The sequence below is a fragment of the Drosophila persimilis genome, unplaced genomic scaffold, assembly GCF_003286085.1.
Source record: "Drosophila persimilis strain 14011-0111.01,24,50 unplaced genomic scaffold, DperRS2 tig00000000-arrow-pilon, whole genome shotgun sequence".
Lineage (NCBI taxonomy): Eukaryota > Metazoa > Arthropoda > Insecta > Diptera > Drosophilidae > Drosophila > Drosophila persimilis.
Window position 1 is genome coordinate 5,812,472 of NW_020825288.1, and position 22,258 is coordinate 5,834,729.

Here is a 22,258-nt window from a genome sequence, read left to right on the forward strand (position 1 = left end):
CATATTTTTTATTAACACCTGATGATTCACTTGATATGTCTAGACACTGGACGTATTCCATTCCATTCCATTCGGTTAGGTACCGTTTATCACCGGGTTCGTACTCTCTGAACTTTGCGCCGTGTTTTGTTGCGAGGAGGCAAGTTTACAATCTCGATACGCGCTCATCCATATTGAGTAATAAAAACAACTATGACTAAAATTGTTTAATGATTAGAGTTCCAAAAACAATTGAATATAATTCTTTAAAAGTAAGTGGTACTAGGAGAAGTAGACACAGAAGCTGATTGATTCTTGGTGGAAGAACAGCTTAGGAAATATTTAACTTTTTCTGCAAATGTACCATAAATGTATTCATACACCTAAAATTCAATTTCCTGATTCTAACTGTTACCGATAAAACCTTCTGCTATTCGTGTTCTTCAATTATTCATGGAAGCCCAGCATCAAAAGTGTAGCGAATGTAACTTTGAGCTTAATAGATTGAGTGAAGTGAACTAAAACATTTACGAGTATACTCTGTATGTGTAATAATACAATATAGGGAACGAGTGAAATCTGTGAAATAAATCTTTTGAAATCTGGAATACTCCTGGAAGCAGTTTTAAGGCAGCTATTGCTGAAAGCGGTTGAAGGAACGCTCAGATCGAAAAACCTTCACAAGTTAACACTCAGGGCATCACATTAAATTTAATTAAATAAAAGTAAAGCAAAGTAAGTGAATTCGGGCACAGTAAAAACGTTGTGCATACAAAAAGTCGTGTGTTTTGTGAGCAATCTTTGATGGTGATAGTGAAAAATATATTTAAAATATCAGGTGATATTGCAAAATGGTGACGCAGAGAAGTTTTTCATCTCGGCAATTCTTTAAAATATCTTTGATTTCTTTTAAATGATATGATTTTGATAGTTAGAACTTCTCCTTTAGATTTAGTTTCTTTTTAAACTTGAATTTAAACGTATTTTGAATTAAAATGGCGCGCGAAAATGTTTTTTTTTCTAAGAATTTGCAGCGAATTCCGAAAAATAAAGTACAACATCGATATCAAGCCCGATCAGTCCGATAACACTGATGTCTATATAACATATAGTATATATACTGCTGGGGTATATATTCAAGAAATCGGTGCAAAGCCGAGCAGTTCATTTCAATTCCCAAGTCAGCCAGGCTGGTTTTTTAAATTTTTAACCTTCCTTCTTTATAATTGTAAGTGTCATAGTAGTTCAAGTTCATAGTATAATGCGCGTGGTAAAGTTACAATGTTACAGTTTTTAAGATCATAAATATCGTAATAACTGAAATAACTACTGAAATAACGATACCCAATAGGGCTGTTCAGTCTTTGTGTTCGAGATATTTTATAATCAAAGTTTGATTCAGTAAAGCCTTTATACTTTATATAATGTGCATGTAACATGTACATGTACATGCGACCTGAATGCATTTCAAAAATGCAATCCACACTTAATATATTCAATTGCGAATCGATAAGGAAATTCAAGCTTATAAAAGGTGATGTACTCTATTCAATAACAGCAAAGGCGACATGCCACCAAATGCCGTAGGACTACCGGACACGTTATCAAAGGTGCCCGTCGATTCCGATCTGACAAAGGAGACAAATATGGAGGACGAGTCATCCAAGCAGACCGGCGTGCTCTTTGAAGGCGATGTGGAGACAGCCGATGGAGCCCTAGCCACGGATACCTTCCTCTTTAAAAAGGCCGAGGACCGCCAGTTGCAGTGGGTCTGGCGTAACATACTTTTGTTTGCTTACGTTCATTTTGCGGCTCTATATGGTGGATATTTGATGCTGGCCAAGGCTAAATATGCCACCGTGCTATTCTGTAAGCGTGTTCAAACCAAACTTTATACCACTTGAGATTTATCCATGACTATTCTGCAGCTGCCGCCCTGTACGTTGTTGGGATGCTGGGCATAACAGGAGGTGCACATCGTCTCTGGGCCCATCGATCCTACAAGGCCAAGTGGCCGATGCGTTTGATATTGATCATCTTCAATACGATTGCCTTCCAAGACGCCGCCTATCACTGGGCGCGCGATCATCGTGTGCATCACAAGTACTCGGAGACGGATGCCGATCCGCACAATGCCACCCGTGGCTTCTTCTTTTCGCACGTGGGCTGGTTGCTCTGCAAGAAGCATCCCGATGTGGTGGCCAAGGGCAAAGGCCTGGACTTGTCCGATTTGCGTGCCGATCCCATTCTGATGTTCCAGAAGAAGTGAGTGTCCCAAGCTAAAATCGAAAATCTGAAAAATAATATGAATCTTCCCTGTTGCTAGGCACTACTATGTTTTAATGCCGTTGGCCTGCTTCATTTTGCCCACCGTCATTCCCTTCTACTTTTGGAATGAGTCGCTGCTGTGCTCCTGGTTCGTGTCCACCATGTTCCGTTGGTGCTTCCAGCTGAATATGACCTGGCTGGTGAACAGTGCGGCCCACAAATTCGGTGGTCGTCCGTACGACCAGTAAGTTTACAAACACAATCGGTGATTTTTTAAGTATTACATTCCTATATTACTCTTCAGGACCATCAATCCATCGCAGAATGCCACTGTTTCGGCAGTCACCTTTGGCGAGGGCTGGCACAACTACCATCATGTGTTTCCATGGGACTACAAAACTGCTGAATGGGGAAACTATAACCTGAACATGACGACTGCCTTTATTGATCTATTTGCCAAGATCGGCTGGGCCTATGATCTGAAATCCGTAGCACCCGACACCATTGAAAGGCGTGTGAAGCGCACTGGCGACGGCACCCACGAGCTGTGGGGATGGGGCGACAAGGATCTCACCGCGGAAGATGCCAGAGATGTGCTCTTTGTTGATAAAAAGTCAGAGTAAATCTCCTCCAGCGTTGCGTACTCACCGGGAGCAGCGATAACTACTATTTCTTAATCATTAACAGTTAAAATTTAATTGGCCATTTATAGATGGTGTGTGATAATGAGTTATGAGCGATTATACTAAATATAATTGATGTTGTTTATCAAAGAGCTGATTTATATGGGTTTTTTTAAGCTTCTGATTACAGCCTGGTCGTGACGTGGCGTTCAGCCGGCGCAGCTGTGGTCTGACGGCGACCACTTTTGATAAGCCTATCGCTTCGTCTGTAGGAAAGTTTGAAAGAAAATAAAAAAAGCGTCTGGTAATACCTGGGGTCTAGCCTGTAATCGTCAAAGTATCAAAAAGCTTGCTTGACCACTTCAGCCAAAGACACGCGGCTCTCATCATCCTCCAGTAGCTCGATTAGTCCGATCAAGTGCTTGGGCACTCAGGCTAATGGGTTTTCAGCCCAATGGCCGGATCTGCAACTTCCACAGGTGCTTAGGACGGCATTTTGTAGAATCTTCCTGAGTATACTATACTTATACGGTTGTTCATATTGTTCGATCAGGGTTCTCTGAGAACTTGGCACGCGCTACCAGTACAGATGCACTGCAGGGCCGTCCATGGCCTTTGTCGGTAGCTGGCCAACAACAATCCCCCATACCTATGATGAACTGAGAATCCTCCGTTCCAGGGGGACCAATTGAATCACATATCAGTGCATCCTCTGTGAAGTTTGCCATTCTGATACATATGTATATTCGGCCCCAGAGCACACAGCCGAAGTTTCTATACTCTGCTTTAATGATTTTCCATCTCAATTTGGTCCATGGCATCAATAAAGATTAAATTTCACTTACTTCCACAAAATAAACGTGAGATTCTGTGTTAAATTAGTTAAAACACACTTTTCGAAATATCGACAATGCAGGCATCGATACCATGTACATTAACCTTCAATTTTAAACTTTTTTGAGTGGATTGATTTTTATTTGAATATGAGATAATGAAAAATCCTTAATATACCTAATATTAAGGTTATAGACTTTGTAATTAGCTTTAATCTAAAAGGGGATTAAGGTGTTTCCTTCGATTTTAATGATTAGGAGGTTACCTTATCTTGGGCACGCTCTAATAACAATATCATATATGCTATGACGCATCATAAATTGAATACATTTACCCTCTAAGGGACAACTGGCATCACGCGTTCCCCTACCAACTGATTAGGTCTGTAATTTTTCCAATTGACGTCCAATGGAATACAACGTGATCAACAGCACGGCTCTGATGATCTGAAGGAGATTGTAAAAGATTCAAACGTACTTGATTTTGAAAGGTATATTCCGTACTTTGTGCTATAGTTTATATAGTTAATATATAAATTTACATACTATGTTCATGCATAAACCATCGAGTATACACATGTGATTAGATTGAAACTACTGACATGCCCTTTCCATTTGAGCCCTAACTTGAGATATGCAAAATAGGTTGTTTTTAGGTTTGAATATTCGTAGGTAACTGTTATTACTGTATTGATAAGACTACAAATCTGCTTATTTATTATGCAGTTTCTATAAATAAACAAACAACTGCAATGTTCGAGTTGTCAGGTGTTTATCTGTTGTTGCTCATTATCACCACCCGTAGAAATTCGATTCAAAGAAAAGTGAAATCAAAGATAAGTTTAACTGAATGGGGGGTTACCTGGGTCTCCACGCGGTGGCATCCACTTATCAACAAACAAGTGTTCGACGGCTCAAGGATAATACCTGGCCAAAGTCCCCAAAAATGTTGGTGAACTCTGGCCTTGTTATTGTCAGGTACTTGATGTCTAATAAATGGAAAAGAATTTATAAATATTTATAAATAATCTATGATGTTGTTTAATGATGAAATATGGTGCAGTATATGCCGTATACCCCTGCGGATCTGCAAATTCGATGTGGATACCATCGAGAGTGAAACTTAACTGGATGTCTGTCATTTTGGTTCCACCATTGGATTGGGTACGAGTGATATTTCAAGGTTTAACGTACATGCGATCTTTATTATTGTTATCATCGTCTGGTCGCGTGCCAAACGATTCAATTTCCAAGGGTTATCAGTGTTGTTTCTTGTTTAAGGACTGATAACCTTCACAAAGTCGCAAGCATCCATGTATGAGCGTTTAGACAGACCATCATGGCATGCCATGATTCCATGATTGGAAAGGCGCCAATATATTTGAAGTCAGATCTATCCTATATACTTATATATGCATCAGTAGAGAATGCAATGCTCTATTTATTCATCCTTTGCTCTAGGCAACATTCTAGACCTACAAGTACGATGCGCAAGCACTACGCACCAGTCAAAACCAGAAGGCCACTCCTAAGATTTCCCATCACGATCAGCCTTTAGTTAAGCCATCTACTGGGGGTCCAATACCCATTTTCAATAGTTTTAACATAGACGCATGAATCTCAGAAGGAAGAATTCTAAATCTCGACATAGGCTTTTCCTTTCATGCCAATGGTCATTAAAGTATCATTAAAACATCTTTTAGACAGTAATTTCATTTAGTTTTTGGCTCTTGTGAGGTCAAGTGCGTTTTTTTTCGAGAACAGTAACAAAATTCGTTGTTTGAACAGAAAATTTCTTTTGCATAAATGGAAAAATACGAGAAAACAAAGAAGGTGCAGGATGTCGCAGGCACCTGCTGCTGCAACTCAAAACCGAATCTGAATCCCCGTCAGATGTTCGACGAAATTGTGGAGGACATTGCCAAGAGCCTCGCACAGATATTGCTGATCTGTGGCATCAACACTACGAAAAGCTACCAGGCCAAGTCCATTATCAGGCTTGCCTTTAAGCACCACGAAAAGTTGAGGACAAAATGCAGCCCGAAGGAGGCGGCAGAGCCGCGTCTCGATCGGGATGACATGCTGCAGGCTTTGAGCATCAGGTGCGGAATGCAAAGCGTGGAGGCCATGTTGTCGTATTCGATCATCAAGTGTGCATTTAAGGCCTTCTTTCACGGCAAGCCACCGGTGTCGCTCAGTAGTCCGATTGTGGATGCCAAGGCCTTACACGAGCAGCAGCGGGCATGGATGAATGCCTCCAACGTGACGTCCAAGCTCTTCGAAAACTACCAGTCGGCCTTCTTTTGGGCGCACAAGTCCTACAAGGAGCAGATTGATATTATCTACAGGGCGCTGTACAGTCGCATGAGTGTCCGCTGTAACCCGAACGAGGGCCCACTGTGCTGCAAGCCGGTGGTGTCCAAGAAGCTCACCCTCAAGGATGGCTGTCATCTGCGCAGGGCCAGTATTCTGTGTGGCCTTCAGGTGCCCCCCCAATTGAATACGGGCACTCTCGTAAACGTGCAGCTTCCACGCCCCTTACGCAATGCAGAGGTGAAAGTGCCGCGCTGCGATCATTGCAACGGTCGGTTCCTCATCTGCGAGTGCAACATCGATCAGCTGACGGCCGAGCAGTGCCAGGACTCGTACAATGTGAATTGGTATCGCCTGGAGGACGAGCAACCGCAGCCCAAGCCCCAGTGGCCTCTATATGAAGAAGACATGGTACCAGAGGATAAGGACAGCAGAACTCATCACTGCTCCGTGGACTGCAAACTCGACTGGAGCCGTGAGTCCATGAATGTGTGCCCGAATGTCTTCGATGGCGGTTCCTCCAACTACCAAAGCTGCACAGATCTTTCCGACAAAATGGTCGATAAACTGGAGGATTATCTCATCAAACTGTGGGCCGAAGATGCGGCCGAAAAGAAGAACTCCCAGACGTACATATGTGGCCAGGACCATTCGAGACACAGGACCAGCCTGTAAGCGATCAGGGATTGCGGATCGAGCTCCACTTTGTTTCTTCCTTTTTGTCTAATATTTCGTAAATACAATGGATTCGAGTAAGGCTCTCCCGTTTCGTAGAAACGAAAATTTTCATGTGTTTATTTCAGCCTTTTCCTGAAATGAATGTAAACCTATATTAAACGACCGTGCAAGAAGAAGTTATATGTGGGCTTGTATTATTAACTTATCACAGAAAACCTTGGGTCCTAATAAGGCTAAGACCTAGGCCAGACCTACAAATATCAACGGAAACGTTTCTCTATGTACTATACGCAAAAGTTATTCGGTCTAATATAATCAAAAATTCGTCGCCCTAAAGGATAGTTTAACCTTGAAACATTGTTCGCAGTAAACTATAAGAGTATGCAGAAATAGTCCATCTGGTAAGACAGCTGTGTATTTACACACAAATTTGTAGTTCAATAAAAATGGCATTTAAATTATTAAGAATGTTTACCAAGGCCGTGTAGAACTCTCTAAAGGTGGGTGGTTCCGTGACACCACATTTATAATTAAAGATAAGTAAATTTAAATTGAAATAACAGTTATTTAACCTGGCCGTATATGACTGCGGAAAATATTGGTTGTAAAATATCGATGTATCCAGCATGGATAATCGATACATAGCAATGTCATCCACAGTTTATCTTCCATCTCCAATTACAACCATAAAATAAACCCAAAAATTGCAGAATTAAACAAAAAGGAAGTGAGGTTTACTTGGAAGTTACTGAAAGAACCCGTAAGTTTCAATTGCATTTATTGCCACAATATGCACGTTTACAAACTCAAAGCAGTTGCTGCGCTAATCTTCAAAAGCCGTGACTGTGGCTGCAAACGCCGCACTTATTAGGAGGAACAGATTATCAAGTAATGGCCAATCGCATGTAATTAATAGTTCAATAATCTAAAGACGCAGTTTGGCGCACTTACTAAACAATGTAGGTGCATGTAAACCCGTAGTGACATCACATCTGAAGCTATGACGCAGAAAAGTTGGTACCTAGAATTACATACATACATATGTACAAATGTGTTCTTCTATGCTGTGTAGTGTTTTCAATTAACATGCATTGTGATAATAGCGCGCTGTGCACTAGTGCACGTGCACCTAATCTTTAAAGGCGCCTCTGCAGATTCCAACCTAATATTTTTAATGCGTATTAACCCATACTTTATTGCTGTCTACGTTGAAAGATAAGCCTTGTCCTTGGATTTCGATGAATGGCCATATTATGTATAATACGAGGAGACAAAAATAAGATTATATATGTATGTATGTACATAAATATTAAATATTCTTTGTTAGAAATTAACCGTAGTTTCGATGAAAACTAGGCACCATGACTCAGAACCAATGCATATTGTGCTGGTAATATCACTTCCTCGATGGTACATTTGATACCATTTCCCACACCTGTCGTGTCTAACTTATGCATACATTCAATTTTCCAACCGATGTCGGCTGCAAAATGTATAGACAAATGGGTATACAATATCATCGTATGTGTATGAATATGCATTTAAAGTGAAACTAGCCGTATGGCCTTCGTATTTTCGTAAATATTCTCGTGCTACTTAACCTCAACTTCTGTGTTTGAAAGAAGCAATATGGAAATCAGTCTGGCATGGATCTGCTTTTTGAACACGCGTATGTAAAAACTATGGCTTGAGCCGCAATACAATGCGAGGGATTGGACTCACCAACTGGTTTTAGCCTGGTCAAAGTACAAGAACCATAAAGTTATCTATCAGCAGAATATTATTAGGCTGGGCAACTGGATTCACGCTCTAACCCATTATCATTAACCCGGCACACAGAGCGAACAACATCGATTAGATTTGGTGAACATGGTCCTAACCTACTGTTGGTACAAAGTGCGAAGGCTAACCCCCTGGCAGGGCAGGTGCCTGGTGCTAGTCCATGTGAGTGGGTTTTAATTTTAGAAATTGCATTGTTAACAAACGTACTGATTAAAATCTATTGCTCACTCTCCAAATAGATGCACAGAGGCTACCCAAACGATATCCGATTCAATCGTTCACTTAGGAGTTGGATAATTGACGTCATTATAGAGTGAATGTTTACAATTTCTCCCAAATCGTAAATTCACTGCGATTGGGGAGGCTACGTGCATGCCGCTAATCTAAAGAACATAGGCAATTGGCAATACTCTATTCCTCCCCGGCAATGAAATGCACACGACGACATAAAAAGCTCTGACGTTGGCGATATCTCGCTCACTCGCTCGCATCTCAGCTGCTGTGCTGCTCACTTTCCTCGGCCGAATGTTTTCGTTTTTGCTCTAGCGCGAAAGTTTAGTCAGTTGAATTATATTTTGTCTAGCGTGCGGACGTGCTGTGGATTCACACTCAGCCTGCTCCCACAACAAATACTTGTTTAAAACTGTGCGAAAAGAAAAGCGCGAGCTAAAGAAGTTAAAAGCTACTTGGTCAAGGAAACAGGTTGGTGGTTAGCCGTGGACTATTCCAGGTGTCATGTACATGTGTATGTCTGTGGCCAGTGACTTGTTGAGCCATTTCAACAGGATTTTTGTGTCTAGTGTTTACGTAAAAGCCCCAGGCGCCAGAAAAGCGAAGCAAGAAATTACAACAATGCTCTACACTGTTCTACATCTCATTTCCTCTGCGCATTTTATCTCCGATACTTGCTATATACAAATACTATGTACTCTATACCATACAATAGTTTGTATGTATGCGTAGTTCGTAGTTCGATCTCCCTCTGCGATATATTGTTGTTCCTCTTGTGCTTAGCGATTGCTCTTCAAACTCCAACTGGACGATCTTGGGGTCGAGTTTTTAAACAGCCACCACTCTGTGGTTCGTCAAGGTTTCAGTTTAACGGTCAAAGTGTTTAGCGGAAGGTTAGATGTCGGTCTCTTATTTTTATATTTTTCGGTTAGTTTTGAGTGCTCGCCCATTAAGACTTAAAAAAAAAGGGGATGGGCGCCGGGTTTACGTTGACTTCATTAATTCACTTGCTTTTACTATGTAATCGCTTTTCCTGGTAAGCTAAACCGCTTTGTATTTTTTGTGCTTTTGTTTACTGAACTTTGACAATAATTAAACGGGCACTTAGCATTGCAAATTGGAGTTAAACCCGGACAACCAACTAAATTCGTAATGGGAATTGCAAATTAAATGTACATACATATCATTCAACAAAATGAAATAATTTCTCACTTCATTTACACCAGGTTCGCATGTCTGACTAAACCAATTAAATGTTTTAAGTTCGATGAATATTTCTATGTACCCATTGTCCACGGGTTGAAGCAAGCTCCAGTGACCGACCCAAGAAGCGTAGCACTGCATCACGCCTTTGCAACGTGATTCCGGGGTCTCTAGAGAACAAACTACATACATACGTACATACATATGTATGCATATACATAATTGTCCCTCTCTCTCTATCTCCAAATCGCGCTGGGCTGTACTTTCTTCTCTCCCACGCTACCAATAAATGAGAATGGTATACAAACAGAGAGACAGACAACACGTCGACATATTTCAAGTTCAATGCGCGACTCACATTTTTTATTGGTATTGGTCATTAGTGCGTTTGTTTGCCGGTTTTTGGTCAAATTGGCTCTCCCAGTGCCTACAAGAACGAACAGCTGTTTGTCATGCCACCTCTCTCTCTCTCCGTCTGGCTGCGAAAAAGCTTTCAGATGTGATCTGATTTACACTTACACACTTTTAAGCGTCTGCATGTACAGTGCGGAATTTTTCTTAGTATTTCCCTCTACTATTTCTCTTTCTACCTTCTTTTCTGTCGTTCCTAAGCGTGCGTCTTTTCTCGCATGAGCATCGTATGATTCAAAAGCTTTTTCCTTGACACAGGTTCACGTGTTTAATTGGGTAATATTCCTATTGTTTTTGTTTGCAATTGTTTTTCAACTGACGAAATCGGCAATAGACAAATCATAATTATAATTCGTATGTGAGTAACACCTGACTGCGAGTAGATATGTATGCATGCATTGAGCTAATAGCAACCATCACCAGACACGTGTCCGTCCGGTCGTGCATACTGATTAGATTAGACCAATAATGCTGTTGGACTAGACATACATTATAAATGTTAGCCCTGACCTTAGCAGCTGTACAAAAGTATTAATAGGCAGATCGCTGAAATGGCCAAAAATTGTTTAATCTAATCGTGTCCAGCGCGCAGAGCGCACACCTGCAAAAGCTACTTCTCACCCCTGAAGACTTTCGTATGTATGAGAGCGAGGACGAGAGCCAGAGCGAAAGCTTTTATACATTTGCCGCAAGAGTTCGTCGTGCGAATTTTTACAAATCGGTTTTAAAAGCGGCTCGTCCGTATCTGTGCAAAAATTCGTATAAATTTGTATTAGGTAAAACATGTCACAGGGAACACAAATCGAAGCAATAACAAGTGTTGAGGAAGTGGATTTTTGACTGACTATATATACATACATATGTATGTACATATATTGCTATATAGTGCTCGTCCGATTCGCAATTCTTGCTAATTTTCTGTACGGTACTGGTACATGAGTGTGTGTGTGTGTGTATAACAAAGCATGCCCAAATTTATTGAGCCAGTAATTTTCCACAAGCAATTCACAAAAGCCGCCTGCCTGCCCATAGCTAAAGCTCAGCTCAGTTCAGATTAAACGCTCTGCCAGGAAGTCGGTTCAATCACTTAACCTTGGGACAAGGCAAAGGCAAAGGCAAGGTTCCCAGTGACCCATATGTACGCTTTCCCACACCAGTGTTTTCATTATTCACGCTTTGGAATCCTTTTGACTTTATCAAGGATGTCCGCCACCTGTATTGATTTTTTTAGCTTTTTTCTGCGACTAGTCTAGGCTAGCCAGCGTTTCAGCAAAACGTATTTGTCAAGACGACGAATGCTAAACAACACGGCTGGCCTCAAGGTGTAAGCAATAGAGACAGGTCTGCAAATGGCAGCAATAAAAACTTGGAGTCGCTGCCTTCTGCCTCCACCCAAAGCGTGTCAAGTCCAAAAGCTAATTGCTTAACCCCTCCGAATGCTGGTAACAAAACACTAATTAAATTGTTATTTTCTTGTTTTACTTGAAGGTTGATGCAATATGCCGCCCAACGCCCATGCCGGTGCCCAGTCCATCACGGACTCGCTGATCGCCGCAGCTAATGCAGCCGCCGATTCCGAGCAGAACCTCACAAAACTGCAGCAGGACTCCACGGGTGTGCTCTTCGAGTGCGATGTGGAGACCACCGATGGCGGACTCGTCAAGGACATTCTCCCGATGAAGAAGGCGGACAAGCGTAAAATGAAGCTCGTCTGGCGCAACATCATTGCCTTTGGATACTTGCATTTGGCTGCACTCTACGGCGCCTATCTGATGATCACCTCGGCAAAGTGGGAGACAATCGGCCTAGGTAAGAGATCCCGTTATGGTCATCTTTCCAGCGCGTGCCGGACGCTTGAATATACCAAAGCTATCAGTGTTTGTGATCCATACGAGTCCAGCACTGATAACCTTCGTTAAGTGGCACCTATGGACGACGACTAGGCAGAACACGCGTAGACTGCTGATTAGTCGGGCTTCAATGCAAATTCAGTCACTCTGCTATCCGTATTATATTTAAGCATATTCTTGGGATGTGTTTACATTTTAAATGATCGATTTATAACCTTTTGTTGGTCTTTTAACGACTCAGACAATAATTTAAATTTGTTTTGATACTTGCAGCTTACATCTTATATGCTGTGTCCGGATTGGGAATCACTGCTGGCGCCCATCGTCTCTGGGCCCATCGTTCATACAAGGCAAAGTGGCCGCTGCGTTTGATTCTGGCCACCTTCAACACCATCGCCTTCCAGGATGCCGCCTATCACTGGGCGCGTGATCATCGTGTGCATCACAAGTACTCGGAGACGGATGCCGATCCCCACAATGCCACCCGTGGCTTCTTTTTCTCGCACATTGGATGGTTGCTGTGCAAGAAGCATCCCGAGGTGAAAGCCAAGGGTAAAGGTGTTGATCTATCTGATCTGCGCAAGGATTCCATATTGATGTTCCAGAAGAAGTAAGTGGACGCCATCCAGTCATTGATTGCGAAATCTAACCCTATCTCGATTTCAGATACTACATGATCCTGATGCCTTTGGCATGCTTTATTCTGCCCACGATGATTCCCATGTACTTCTGGAACGAGACGTTTGTGAATGCGTGGTTTGTGGCCACCATGTTCCGTTGGTGTTTCATCCTGAACGTGACCTGGCTGGTAAACAGTGCTGCCCACAAGTTCGGTGGTCGTCCCTATGACAAGTATGTATCTATATATTGATTAGACTGTTTGGCTTTGAACTAATGATCTTTTTCGTTTTACAGAGAGATCAGCCCTTCTCAGAACATTTCCGTTGCTGTTCTTGCCTTCGGTGAGGGCTGGCATAACTATCATCATGTGTTCCCCTGGGATTACAAGACGGCCGAGTTTGGCAAATACTCTCTTAACTTCACCACCGCCTTCATTGACTTCTTCGCCAAGATTGGCTGGGCCTACGACCTGAAGACCGTCTCCCCGGAGATCATCAAGAAGCGTGTGAAGCGCACTGGTGACGGCACTCACGCCACTTGGGGTTGGGGCGACACCGATCAGCCAAAGGAGGAGATCGATGATGCGCTGATTATTCACAAGAAGAGCGAATAGGCCAAAAAACTAGCGAGCGAGCAATAGGATGCTGATCAGGGAGGGTTTAGCCGAAAATCAATCAAAACCAACACAATTTTCCATTTTGCAAATGTCCGAAAAACATTTCCTTAGCAGCATATAAAAACAAAAAGAAGCAAAAAACCATTTAATTAATTCTAAGATAAAACGTTGATGATAAATGTTTGTTGTTTATCGAAAACTCTATACCGTCTGTGTTAATCCAGCTCTGGAAATGTTTTTTTCGCTCTGGAATTGCTTTTGAAGACAGACAGAAACTATCTTTAAATTTACAATTGCTTACATTTGATTAAAAAAAAAACCTGTATATTGAGAGTTGTAATTCCATCTACAATTGAGTCAAATTTGAGCTTTTCATTCGATATTATTGTGGAGTTCATAATGGAAAAGGAAAGTGGAGGAGATATTTTCAGTTAAAAACTAAAATTAATTAATACACATACACATTAAAAGTGAACTTTCTGTTTCAAAACGAGAAATACCTGCAAACGAAAGATTTTAGTATTTAGAGTAAGCCAGAAACCATACAAGAGGAATAATCCATAAACTAATATAAATATAAATACATATACATATATTATATAATAAACGATCGATGTTAGCACACGAAAAGAAATCTTCACGTACACATTTGATATTTCTTTAAATGTTAACAAATAAAGTGAGAAAACGAATTTCAATGTATTTGCTACGGATGTTGCCTGGTAATTTCCGGCCAAAGATCTCAAGCTCAAGCTCAAGTGTTCCACCGGACTTCCCCAACCACTGGAAATCTTTGTGCAAGTTAATTTGGTTTTGATGAAATAAATTAAATTTGCGCGCGAATATCGTACTTGGTTATCGAAAGCTTCGAGCGTGTGAGGCTTGGGAATTTATCTCTCTCTCAGACTTTGTGACAAGAGAGGGTATAGAATTCTCATTCGAAAATTGATGCAAGGAGGTCTACCTTGTATTAATTTACCTTGCAAGCCAATACCGACAAACAATTGGGAATACACTGGGAAAAAATATACAATTATTGAAATCTCAACGAAGTTTTGCAGTCTATGTTTTTTTTATAGATACTGGGAATTTGTATCAGTATCGAGATATATGTACAGGAATCTAATTTAATGAATGAATAGATACAAAAAATTCACTCTAAGAAAAAGGTCTTATCAATTATATTTAAAACCAGCTTGGAATAGGTTATAAAAATGTCCATACTCCATAAATATGAAGTTGATATGTAGCAAATATGTAGTTACCATAAACAATCCAATAAAAGGAGTCCTTAAAATTAGCCCAACGTTTAGAAAATTGATTCATTAATCGGATGAAATTATAGTTTTTGTATTGGGAGTCCTAGCCTGCTAGTAATATTAAGCCGAATATCAAATTTGAGGATTTGCCAATCATGGACGAAGAACGATTAACCCATTGTCGCCCAGTAACTGTTTATATACACCCACAAATATTATGAAACTTGAACTATTTAAGCGCAGTTCAGTTAAAAGATATCGTAGTGTTTTGTTTATGAGTAAAGAGTAACATTTACAAAACGGTATTATTTTCCGTTGTTTAAATAGAAGGGGCTTCAGTGGGCTAAGCTCGTTCAATCGTGGGTCGTGATAGCTGCTATCTGTTTTATTATTGCTTTCAACCGTCGTCGTGTAAACACTGCATTTAAATACTGTGGTGCGTGTGTTTTGGTTTGGGTTTTTGCGTGTTTTTGTTTCATTTCCAATTGAAGCCATTCGCTTTTAGTTGTTGTTTTAACAAGTGTTTAATATATATGCAGATGCTCAAAATTAATTACCGTGTACAAGCAAACTAATCATCAACCAGAACCGATCCGAACCGAATCTATACCCACGCCCCCTCGCGTTGAGCGCCATTGTCGTCGGTCGGAGGCTCTGACGTCGCCAATGTAAATGCAGTACACAACGTTAAAGTAAAATAATTGCATTCCATTCGACAAAGAGCTCAGAGAAGAGGCAGCATAATGGATAGGAAATTCCTGATGATTCTCGTCCTGGGCTGCGGCTTCATGTTCGTTTTTACTGCGTTCCAAACTATGTGCAACATTGAGGTAAGAGAAGAGCCAGCCCCAGTCCCAGTCCCAGTCCATGTGTGTTGTGTGTTTCCCCTTGTCCCGTTTCCCGTGTGTTGGTATCTGGCATCTGTCCGTCTCCCTTTCTCTCGCAGGGGCTGGTGTGTATGTATGCGTGGGCGTTGTTGACATCCTTGCTACTGGCATTTTCGTCCTTGTCCTTGCCAATATACGTTCTAGTATCCTTGGCCCTACCCTACCCTGCCCCACACACAGCACAGTTACTCCGACGCACACAGAGGCCGAGGACTACCACACCACTACACTACCCCTCAATCATTAATTGAGTAAATTACCCTGATTTGGAGCAGTGCACATAAAATGGGGAGGAATTCATTCTATTTTCATTCTGTTTTCCCTTAGTACAGCGCTCAAAGTTCATAAATCATGAATCCATTGTTCTCGCTGTAATACTCATGATTGAGATTGAGCCAGTAAAATGTGATGGCGGTCTGGACCATCAATTGATAAGATGCAAACAAAGGCACTTGGCAGCTTATAGGTCTCAGCCTCAGACCACAGAAAATCAGCGTTCGTTATGAATGGAAAATGGAAGTTGACCCCAAGAGGTCATATTTCAATTAGGGTTAACTCTACTGGAGCGACACGCCCCCTTATCAGAAATTGTTGCCCGTTATCTGGTAACGTCGATTATTTAATTAATATGAGCAAATAATTACAATTACAATTGTCAACCTGCACTACTTGTGATGATTATTGGCAAATATGATAATAGATATCAATAGATAACTCAAACAACGGGTTTATTTGTTTATTATCTATTCCGACTAATCAGCGCAAAAAAGATCAAGGCCAAGCCTTGCTAAAAATTAACCGGAAAAGATCTACCTATATCTGCTATAACGTTATATAGACGGGATTTACTTCTACTCGTATGTGTATGTACATACATATATGGCTAAGAAATAGTTTTTGTTTGTTTTATTGCTTTTCATTACGTATGCGCAAAGCATACAGCGTTCTTTTTTATAAATGAAACTCCAACCCGAAACCGGCTACAAACTGCGACGCAGCATTCATTGTTTTGCGTTTAAATTCAAGCATTTTGTTATGGTTCAATGGACTGTTGCTGTTCCACAGCACCTTACCTTCTGAAAAGTCCCGCAGAGAAATAATTTGTATCGAATGACTGTACCTCACAGTACAGTAAGTACTCATAATTATCCGATCGGAATACTCTCACTTTTGTGTGGCTTTTTTAATGTGATGGCGATGGTGTGGCCTTTCAGCACGGACGGCGGCGCATGCGCAATGCCCTCTAGTTAGTGCTTTTTTTTGTATTTAAAAAATGTATAAACAATTTACTACGCTGCTTGGCGCTTTGTTTCTTACAACAACAAGAGCCCAAGCCAAAGCCAGTTGGAATGCCAGAGCAAGGCGTGCTTTAACGAACCACCAATCTATCGATCGAAAAACGTCTCAACAGTGAAGCAAGGCCTTGGCTTATATGGTGCAATCACTCTATGGAGCTGGATGAATGCAGAACACTTGGCTCTTGCGGGAATATTGATATCCGCAAGCAGTGACTGCCACATGATTGCGCAATCAAAATCAAATGAGAGTCAAAACAGACAGCAGAAACGCGTCAAACGCGACGCCAACAACTCTTTCAATGTCATTGCAATTGCATACACACTCACCCACACACACACACACACACACACACAGACACACACACACAAACGCACAGGCATCAAGGCTTCAAGGCCGCGTCAGCAGTGAGTGTAAAGAGCGAGCCAGGTTGACCAACATACATACATATGCATGAACATGTACATGAAATATACATATGCATGAGTGGGGGGGGGCACTCGGAGCACCTGCGCTTGCGCCTGCGCCCCGCTGAAAACATAACACAAACAGCCGTTAGGCGCCTGCCTCCACTTACACAACAACAACAACATAAAGCGGGTGTGCTAGCGACGAGCCCACAATTTCCCAGCAACGACTGCGCTGCCTGCATCGCAGCAGAGTGCAACAATGTCTAGCCAACAGCAACCGACAACAACAACAAATAAAATCGAAACTTGTTTCTGCATTTTTTGAACCTTTTGAGAGTCGTTGTTCCAGTTTGATTTGCGTAATAAATCAGTAATCGAATATATATGGGGCCTGGTCTGGCCCGGCCTGCATTCTCCAGCAATTCATTTCAGCTTTCTTTTTATTGCATTTGGGTTTCCCTTCGATCAGTGTTTACCCAAAACTTGACCCAAATCTCAGCTACGTCCCTCTGGGGTCCCCCAATCAAAAGATCCTCAATAAAAGTTCATTTGAAGCTGATAAGGATAGATGGCACTTGAGAGTCGAGTGCTCTTATCAGTATCATGTTATGGCCATTGAGCTGCTTCATAAAGTTATTCTAGTATACACATATATAGGTTAATGCATAATCAGTGAATGGTAAGAATAAAACCATTATAACATACACTTGTACAATGTTTGTGGATTGCCGTAGAAAAAATGAAAGTCCCCAAAGCATTTTTTCTTAGCATTGAGCCAACAACTTCCTGTTCTAGGCAGTTCCTGCATTCCATTACACTGTCTGAGCACTTCCGTTTCCAAAAGCACATCCGGATTGGGGGGAGAGTGTCTACAATGCAGAAAATTAAACTTGCATCGGAATGTTTGACTTTCACGTCCACTACCTGACGCACAGTACTGTGTATGGGGCTATCGAGCGTTTTCGAAGTGCTGGTGCCGAGAACCGCATCGAGTACAGTACTGATAATGCAGCACAGCTCTGCTCTCATGTTGGACTTCAAAATGGGCACAAGGACCAGACCAGAGCGGGCCAGTGTCAGCTAATTGATGCAAATCGAAATCGAAATCGTGTCAGAGTCAGAATTCAGCTGCGAGATAGCGATATCATTCCACGGTGCAGTCAGATGCGTCCTTTCGAATGGAAAATTACCAAACCGAAAACATGTTTCGTACATATTCATTGAGCTAGTATTTTTCCATTCATATTCAGCTTCAGAATGCGGTCTGCCTCAGAAGAATTGCAGCATTGCACTTGAATTTGCTTGCAGAGTGCAATCGCATTCAATATTGCAAGTAATTAAAATTATTGGACGAGGTGCTGCGCTGTATGTACTGTACTGTATGGGGACAGGGCAGCTTTTTGTTCTCAATAAATGCATCCGGACAAGAAATACCTGTATTTTAAGCTCACTTTGTACTTGAATCGAGAACATGTTTTGTATATAACATTTAAAATATATATTATTTGAGACCAGACCCCTCCATTGCCGGTTCATTCGCATGCATAAAACAAAAAGCGGCACGTTTTCGAAATGATAATTAATGTATTTCTATCCGATTTCATCTACAGAAAACTATACTGGACAGCATTTCCCAGGAAGATGATACCTTCAAGGGCGAGGGCTACACAAGTCTGGCCATTATTTATCTATTCTTTTCGCTCTCCAACTGGCTGGCACCGTCCTTCATATCGTTTACGGGACCTAGAGTGGCCATGGTGGTAGGAGCACTGACATATACGTGAGTGGATCCATACAGGAATTCAAAATGGTTCAGTAAATACGATTATTCTCTTCTTTTTCTTAGAGCCTTTATGATTACCTTTATGTTCCCATCGACGGTGCTGTTGTATGTGGGCAGCGCAGTGCTCGGACTCGGTGCTTCCATCACTTGGACTGGACAGGGAACTTATCTGGCGCGGTGCAGTGAATCGACGACCATATCACGCAACTCCGGCGTCTTCTGGGCCCTCCTTCAGTGCAGCATGTTCATCGGCAATCTGTTTGTGTACTACCAGTTCCAGGACAAGACACGTATCGACAAGGAAACCCGGAATCTGGTCATAGGGGTGCTCACTGTGATTGCCGTGCTGGGAATCGTGTTTTTGGCTGCCTTGCGCTCTATGCCCGACAACGCCGAGCACGACAATGAGTTGGAGCAGAAACACACGGGCTGGGACCAGGCCATGTATGCCCTGAAGTCGGCAGGACAACTCTTCTTTACCAAGAAGATGCTGCTCCTTAGCTTGGCTTTCTTCTACACAGGTCCGACCAGCCTCCTCTCTTTACATCGAATTGCTAATTGCGTCTTGCTTGCTTTACAGGGCTGGAACTGTCCTTCTTTAGTGGTGTCTTTGGCTCCGCAATTGGCTTTACCACGAAAATAGCTGAAACGCCCAAGGAGATTGTTGGCCTCGTGGGAATTTGCATTGGCGCAGGAGAAGTTTTCGGAGGAGGACTTTTTGGAATACTGGGCAACAAGACAACACGCTTTGGACGCGATCCCATCGTAATTGTTGGCTACATTATGCACATGGCGGCCTTCTTCATGACGTTCATTAATCTGCCGAACAGCGCACCATTCAAAGATACCACCGATGTATCGTACCTGGAAACGCCCAGCGCGAGCATTGCCCTGGTCTGTGCTTTCCTTCTTGGCCTGGGCGATGCCTGCTTTAACACCCAGATCTACTCGATGCTGGGGGGCGAATATGTGAACAATGCCGTGGGCGCTTTTGCCCTATTTAAGTTCACACAATCTGTGGCGGCGGCCATTAGCTTTTTCTACTCCTCACATTTCGGGCTGTACGTCCAGTTGGCCATACTTGTAGTCACTGGCACCATAGGCACCATTGCCTTTGTCTTCGTCGAGTGGGGCTTCAAGCGACAGCATCGCGAGCAGGAGGCCCTGGACAAGTAAGGGGCCTAGAGGCCGGGCCTGTGTGTTAAACCTAGTATTAGCTGAAGAAATTCCGTTTAGGGCTAGAAATCTTTGTCCAATGTTTGTTATATTCCTTGTGAGCGCGTTGAAATGCGTGCGACTGCGTCGTCTTCCTAGACAATAACTGATTATTGATTGTTGTTGTGCGCTAATGTTGCTATATGTATTTTAATGTTAAAATTCCAAAACGAAACGTAATTATAAATCTAGTTGTCTATATGTTTTTATATGTGTGTATTGTATATGTATGTGCGTTTATTTATTTTAAGCAACGATGTGCAATTGTAAATTAATTAAACCACAGATTTTGAGTATTAGTAAGTTCTTCAAAGGCCGTGCATGAGAAGCACAAGCGAAGAGAAATATATAAAGAATTTTAAGACAATGTCTTTAAATGCGTGGTGTTTATTTCTTTTTGTTTGTTTCAGACTGTGTGAGGAGTGAGATTTTTCTTGTGTGAAGGTGTTTTCCTAGGCTACATATGTGGGGCGACTTCACATATTTATACCCGATATAGCCATGTCTGTCCTAGATCTCAGAGACTATAAGAGCGAGAGCATCCAAATTCCGCCCCGTCCCCACAAATGACGAAGATATGTAAGTGACCCCCACAATATTGATGATACGAGAAACCCAAAAACGCAGAATCTCAGAAGAAGCAACAAATTAAATTTAACCAAATTTTGTTTGGCACAAAATCAATGTGAATCTTGTGAACCGACATATATTGCATAAATTATATGAATTATATGCTCACACAGAATATATATGTATACTGATTAAGTACCGAGTATAAAGTGCAGACTTTATTTCTCGTTTCATTTGAGTTGGTTAGAATCCATTGTAATTTTAATGATTAATATTGAAATTTATTAACTTATTGTGTAGTCAGCCAGCAATTGAGGGCGGCGTCCTGATGGTCCTCAGCCGTCTCACTTCTCCTCGCACCACTCGTTCTCCTTGCGCACCTTCTCTTCCTCGGCGGGAGTGAAGTCCTTCTTGATGTTGAAAGTCTTGCGTATTTCCTCTGGAGTCTTGCACATCATCATATTGGCCACGGTCTTGCAAGACACCTCGAGCAAACCCTTGATATCCAGATAATTGGCGGCCTGCATTAGCTCGAAGAGTGTGCCCTGGTCTACCTTGAGGAATTCGGCATCCCACGGGATAATGTCGTCGGTGCGCTTCACCTTGTCGCGCTTCTCGTCCTCGTCAGGCGACTGGGGATCGTCTTTGTGGTATTCCGCCCACATCAGTACCTTACGCAGAATGGTCGAGCTCACATTCTGCAGAGGGACAACGGCATCCTCATCATTCTCCGAGACGCAATTCTCCAGCATTGCCTTGATAGTTCCGGAGCACTTTGCTATCTCGATGTCGGTTTCGAAGATTTCCATCTCCGCGGACTGCAGTTTAATGTTAGGCATTTCGGTAATCGTTGAATGCTGCAAAAAAAGGTATTAAAGTATTTCAAGCAAAAATTTGAATGTTATGTTCATACGATTTGAAGCCAATTTGAGTGGAAAAACAAAGATAAAGATGGGAATACGACTATAACTTTGCGCCAAGTTGAGAAAAGTGTAGTTAAAATCGCACGGAAATATCGACATCGTTTAAGTATCGATATTAATATATTTGTATACCTATCGATACAATATGTACTACATTGCAATTTAACAAAATCGGCTCGAAACATGAAAAATGGCCAAGAATATGGCGTGAACACCGCATGCTCGCAAAACTCCAAGAGCTGGGTGTGTGTGATTTCTGAGCAATCGGCCAAGACAAGGCAGCGCCTGCCTAGCCTAAGAAAAAGAGCAAATCGAGCGGAGTGCAAACCAGTAAACTGGTGCAGTGTAGCCGATGAATGGTTCGAAAGTAAAGACAGCGGTGGCAACGGGCGTAATGACGAGCAGAATGAGCGGAACGGGAATGTAAGGCTGAATGCTTTGCAGTACGCCAAGGGAGGAACGTGACTTAATCGCTTTGCTTAAGCACACCTCAGTACCGGCCACCCT

The 22,258-nt window shown here is 42.0% G+C and overlaps 4 protein-coding genes and 1 pseudogene across 4 annotated transcripts; 4 read left to right on the top strand and 1 right to left on the bottom strand.

Moving 5' to 3' along the window:
• Positions 1-636: 636 nt before the first annotated feature.
• On the top strand, positions 637-3,015 carry LOC6598704 (acyl-CoA Delta(11) desaturase). Its single transcript, XM_002023847.2, has 5 exons — positions 637-714; positions 1,538-1,848; positions 1,908-2,244; positions 2,306-2,491; positions 2,552-3,015. The coding sequence occupies exons 2-5, from the start codon at positions 1,548-1,550 to the stop codon at positions 2,868-2,870; spliced, it is 1,143 nt and encodes a 380-aa protein (XP_002023883.1). The 5' UTR covers positions 637-714; positions 1,538-1,547; the 3' UTR covers positions 2,871-3,015.
• Positions 3,016-5,485: 2,470 nt separating this feature from the next.
• LOC6598705 lies at positions 5,486-6,874 on the top strand. Its single transcript, XM_002023848.2, has 2 exons — positions 5,486-6,768; positions 6,820-6,874. Exon 1 carries the CDS (start codon positions 5,510-5,512, stop codon positions 6,689-6,691), a length of 1,182 nt encoding a protein of 393 aa, XP_002023884.1. The 5' UTR covers positions 5,486-5,509; the 3' UTR covers positions 6,692-6,768; positions 6,820-6,874.
• Positions 6,875-9,065: 2,191 nt separating this feature from the next.
• Positions 9,066-13,905, top strand: LOC6598706 (acyl-CoA Delta(11) desaturase). Its single transcript, XM_002023849.2, has 5 exons — positions 9,066-9,178; positions 11,810-12,130; positions 12,445-12,781; positions 12,838-13,023; positions 13,087-13,905. Exons 2-5 carry the CDS (start codon positions 11,821-11,823, stop codon positions 13,403-13,405), a joined length of 1,152 nt encoding a protein of 383 aa, XP_002023885.1. The 5' UTR covers positions 9,066-9,178; positions 11,810-11,820; the 3' UTR covers positions 13,406-13,905.
• Positions 13,906-15,410: 1,505 nt separating this feature from the next.
• LOC6598707 (UNC93-like protein MFSD11) lies at positions 15,411-20,635 on the top strand. Its single transcript, XM_002023850.2, has 4 exons — positions 15,411-15,497; positions 18,871-19,040; positions 19,107-19,564; positions 19,624-20,635. Exons 1-4 carry the CDS (start codon positions 15,411-15,413, stop codon positions 20,217-20,219), a joined length of 1,311 nt encoding a protein of 436 aa, XP_002023886.2. The 3' UTR covers positions 20,220-20,635.
• A 384-nt stretch (positions 20,636-21,019) lies between these two features.
• Positions 21,020-21,685, bottom strand: LOC6598708 (annotated as a pseudogene).
• Positions 21,686-22,258: the final 573 nt, after the last annotated feature.

Coding starts and splice junctions, on each gene's coding strand:
- LOC6598705 (XM_002023848.2), top strand. CDS start 5,510: ATGGAAAAATACGAGAAAACAAAGAAGGTGCAGGATGTCGCAGGCACC.
- LOC6598707 (XM_002023850.2), top strand. CDS start 15,411: ATGGATAGGAAATTCCTGATGATTCTCGTCCTGGGCTGCGGCTTCATG. Junction 15,498..18,870: donor AAACTATGTGCAACATTGAG/GTAAGAGAAGAG, acceptor TTTCATCTACAG/AAAACTATACTGGACAGCAT. Junction 19,041..19,106: donor GTAGGAGCACTGACATATAC/GTGAGTGGATCC, acceptor TCTTTTTCTTAG/AGCCTTTATGATTACCTTTA.
- LOC6598706 (XM_002023849.2), top strand. CDS start 11,821: ATGCCGCCCAACGCCCATGCCGGTGCCCAGTCCATCACGGACTCGCTG. Junction 12,782..12,837: donor ATATTGATGTTCCAGAAGAA/GTAAGTGGACGC, acceptor TCTCGATTTCAG/ATACTACATGATCCTGATGC. Junction 13,024..13,086: donor GGTGGTCGTCCCTATGACAA/GTATGTATCTAT, acceptor TTCGTTTTACAG/AGAGATCAGCCCTTCTCAGA.
- LOC6598704 (XM_002023847.2), top strand. CDS start 1,548: ATGCCACCAAATGCCGTAGGACTACCGGACACGTTATCAAAGGTGCCC. Junction 2,245..2,305: donor ATTCTGATGTTCCAGAAGAA/GTGAGTGTCCCA, acceptor CCCTGTTGCTAG/GCACTACTATGTTTTAATGC. Junction 2,492..2,551: donor GGTGGTCGTCCGTACGACCA/GTAAGTTTACAA, acceptor ATTACTCTTCAG/GACCATCAATCCATCGCAGA.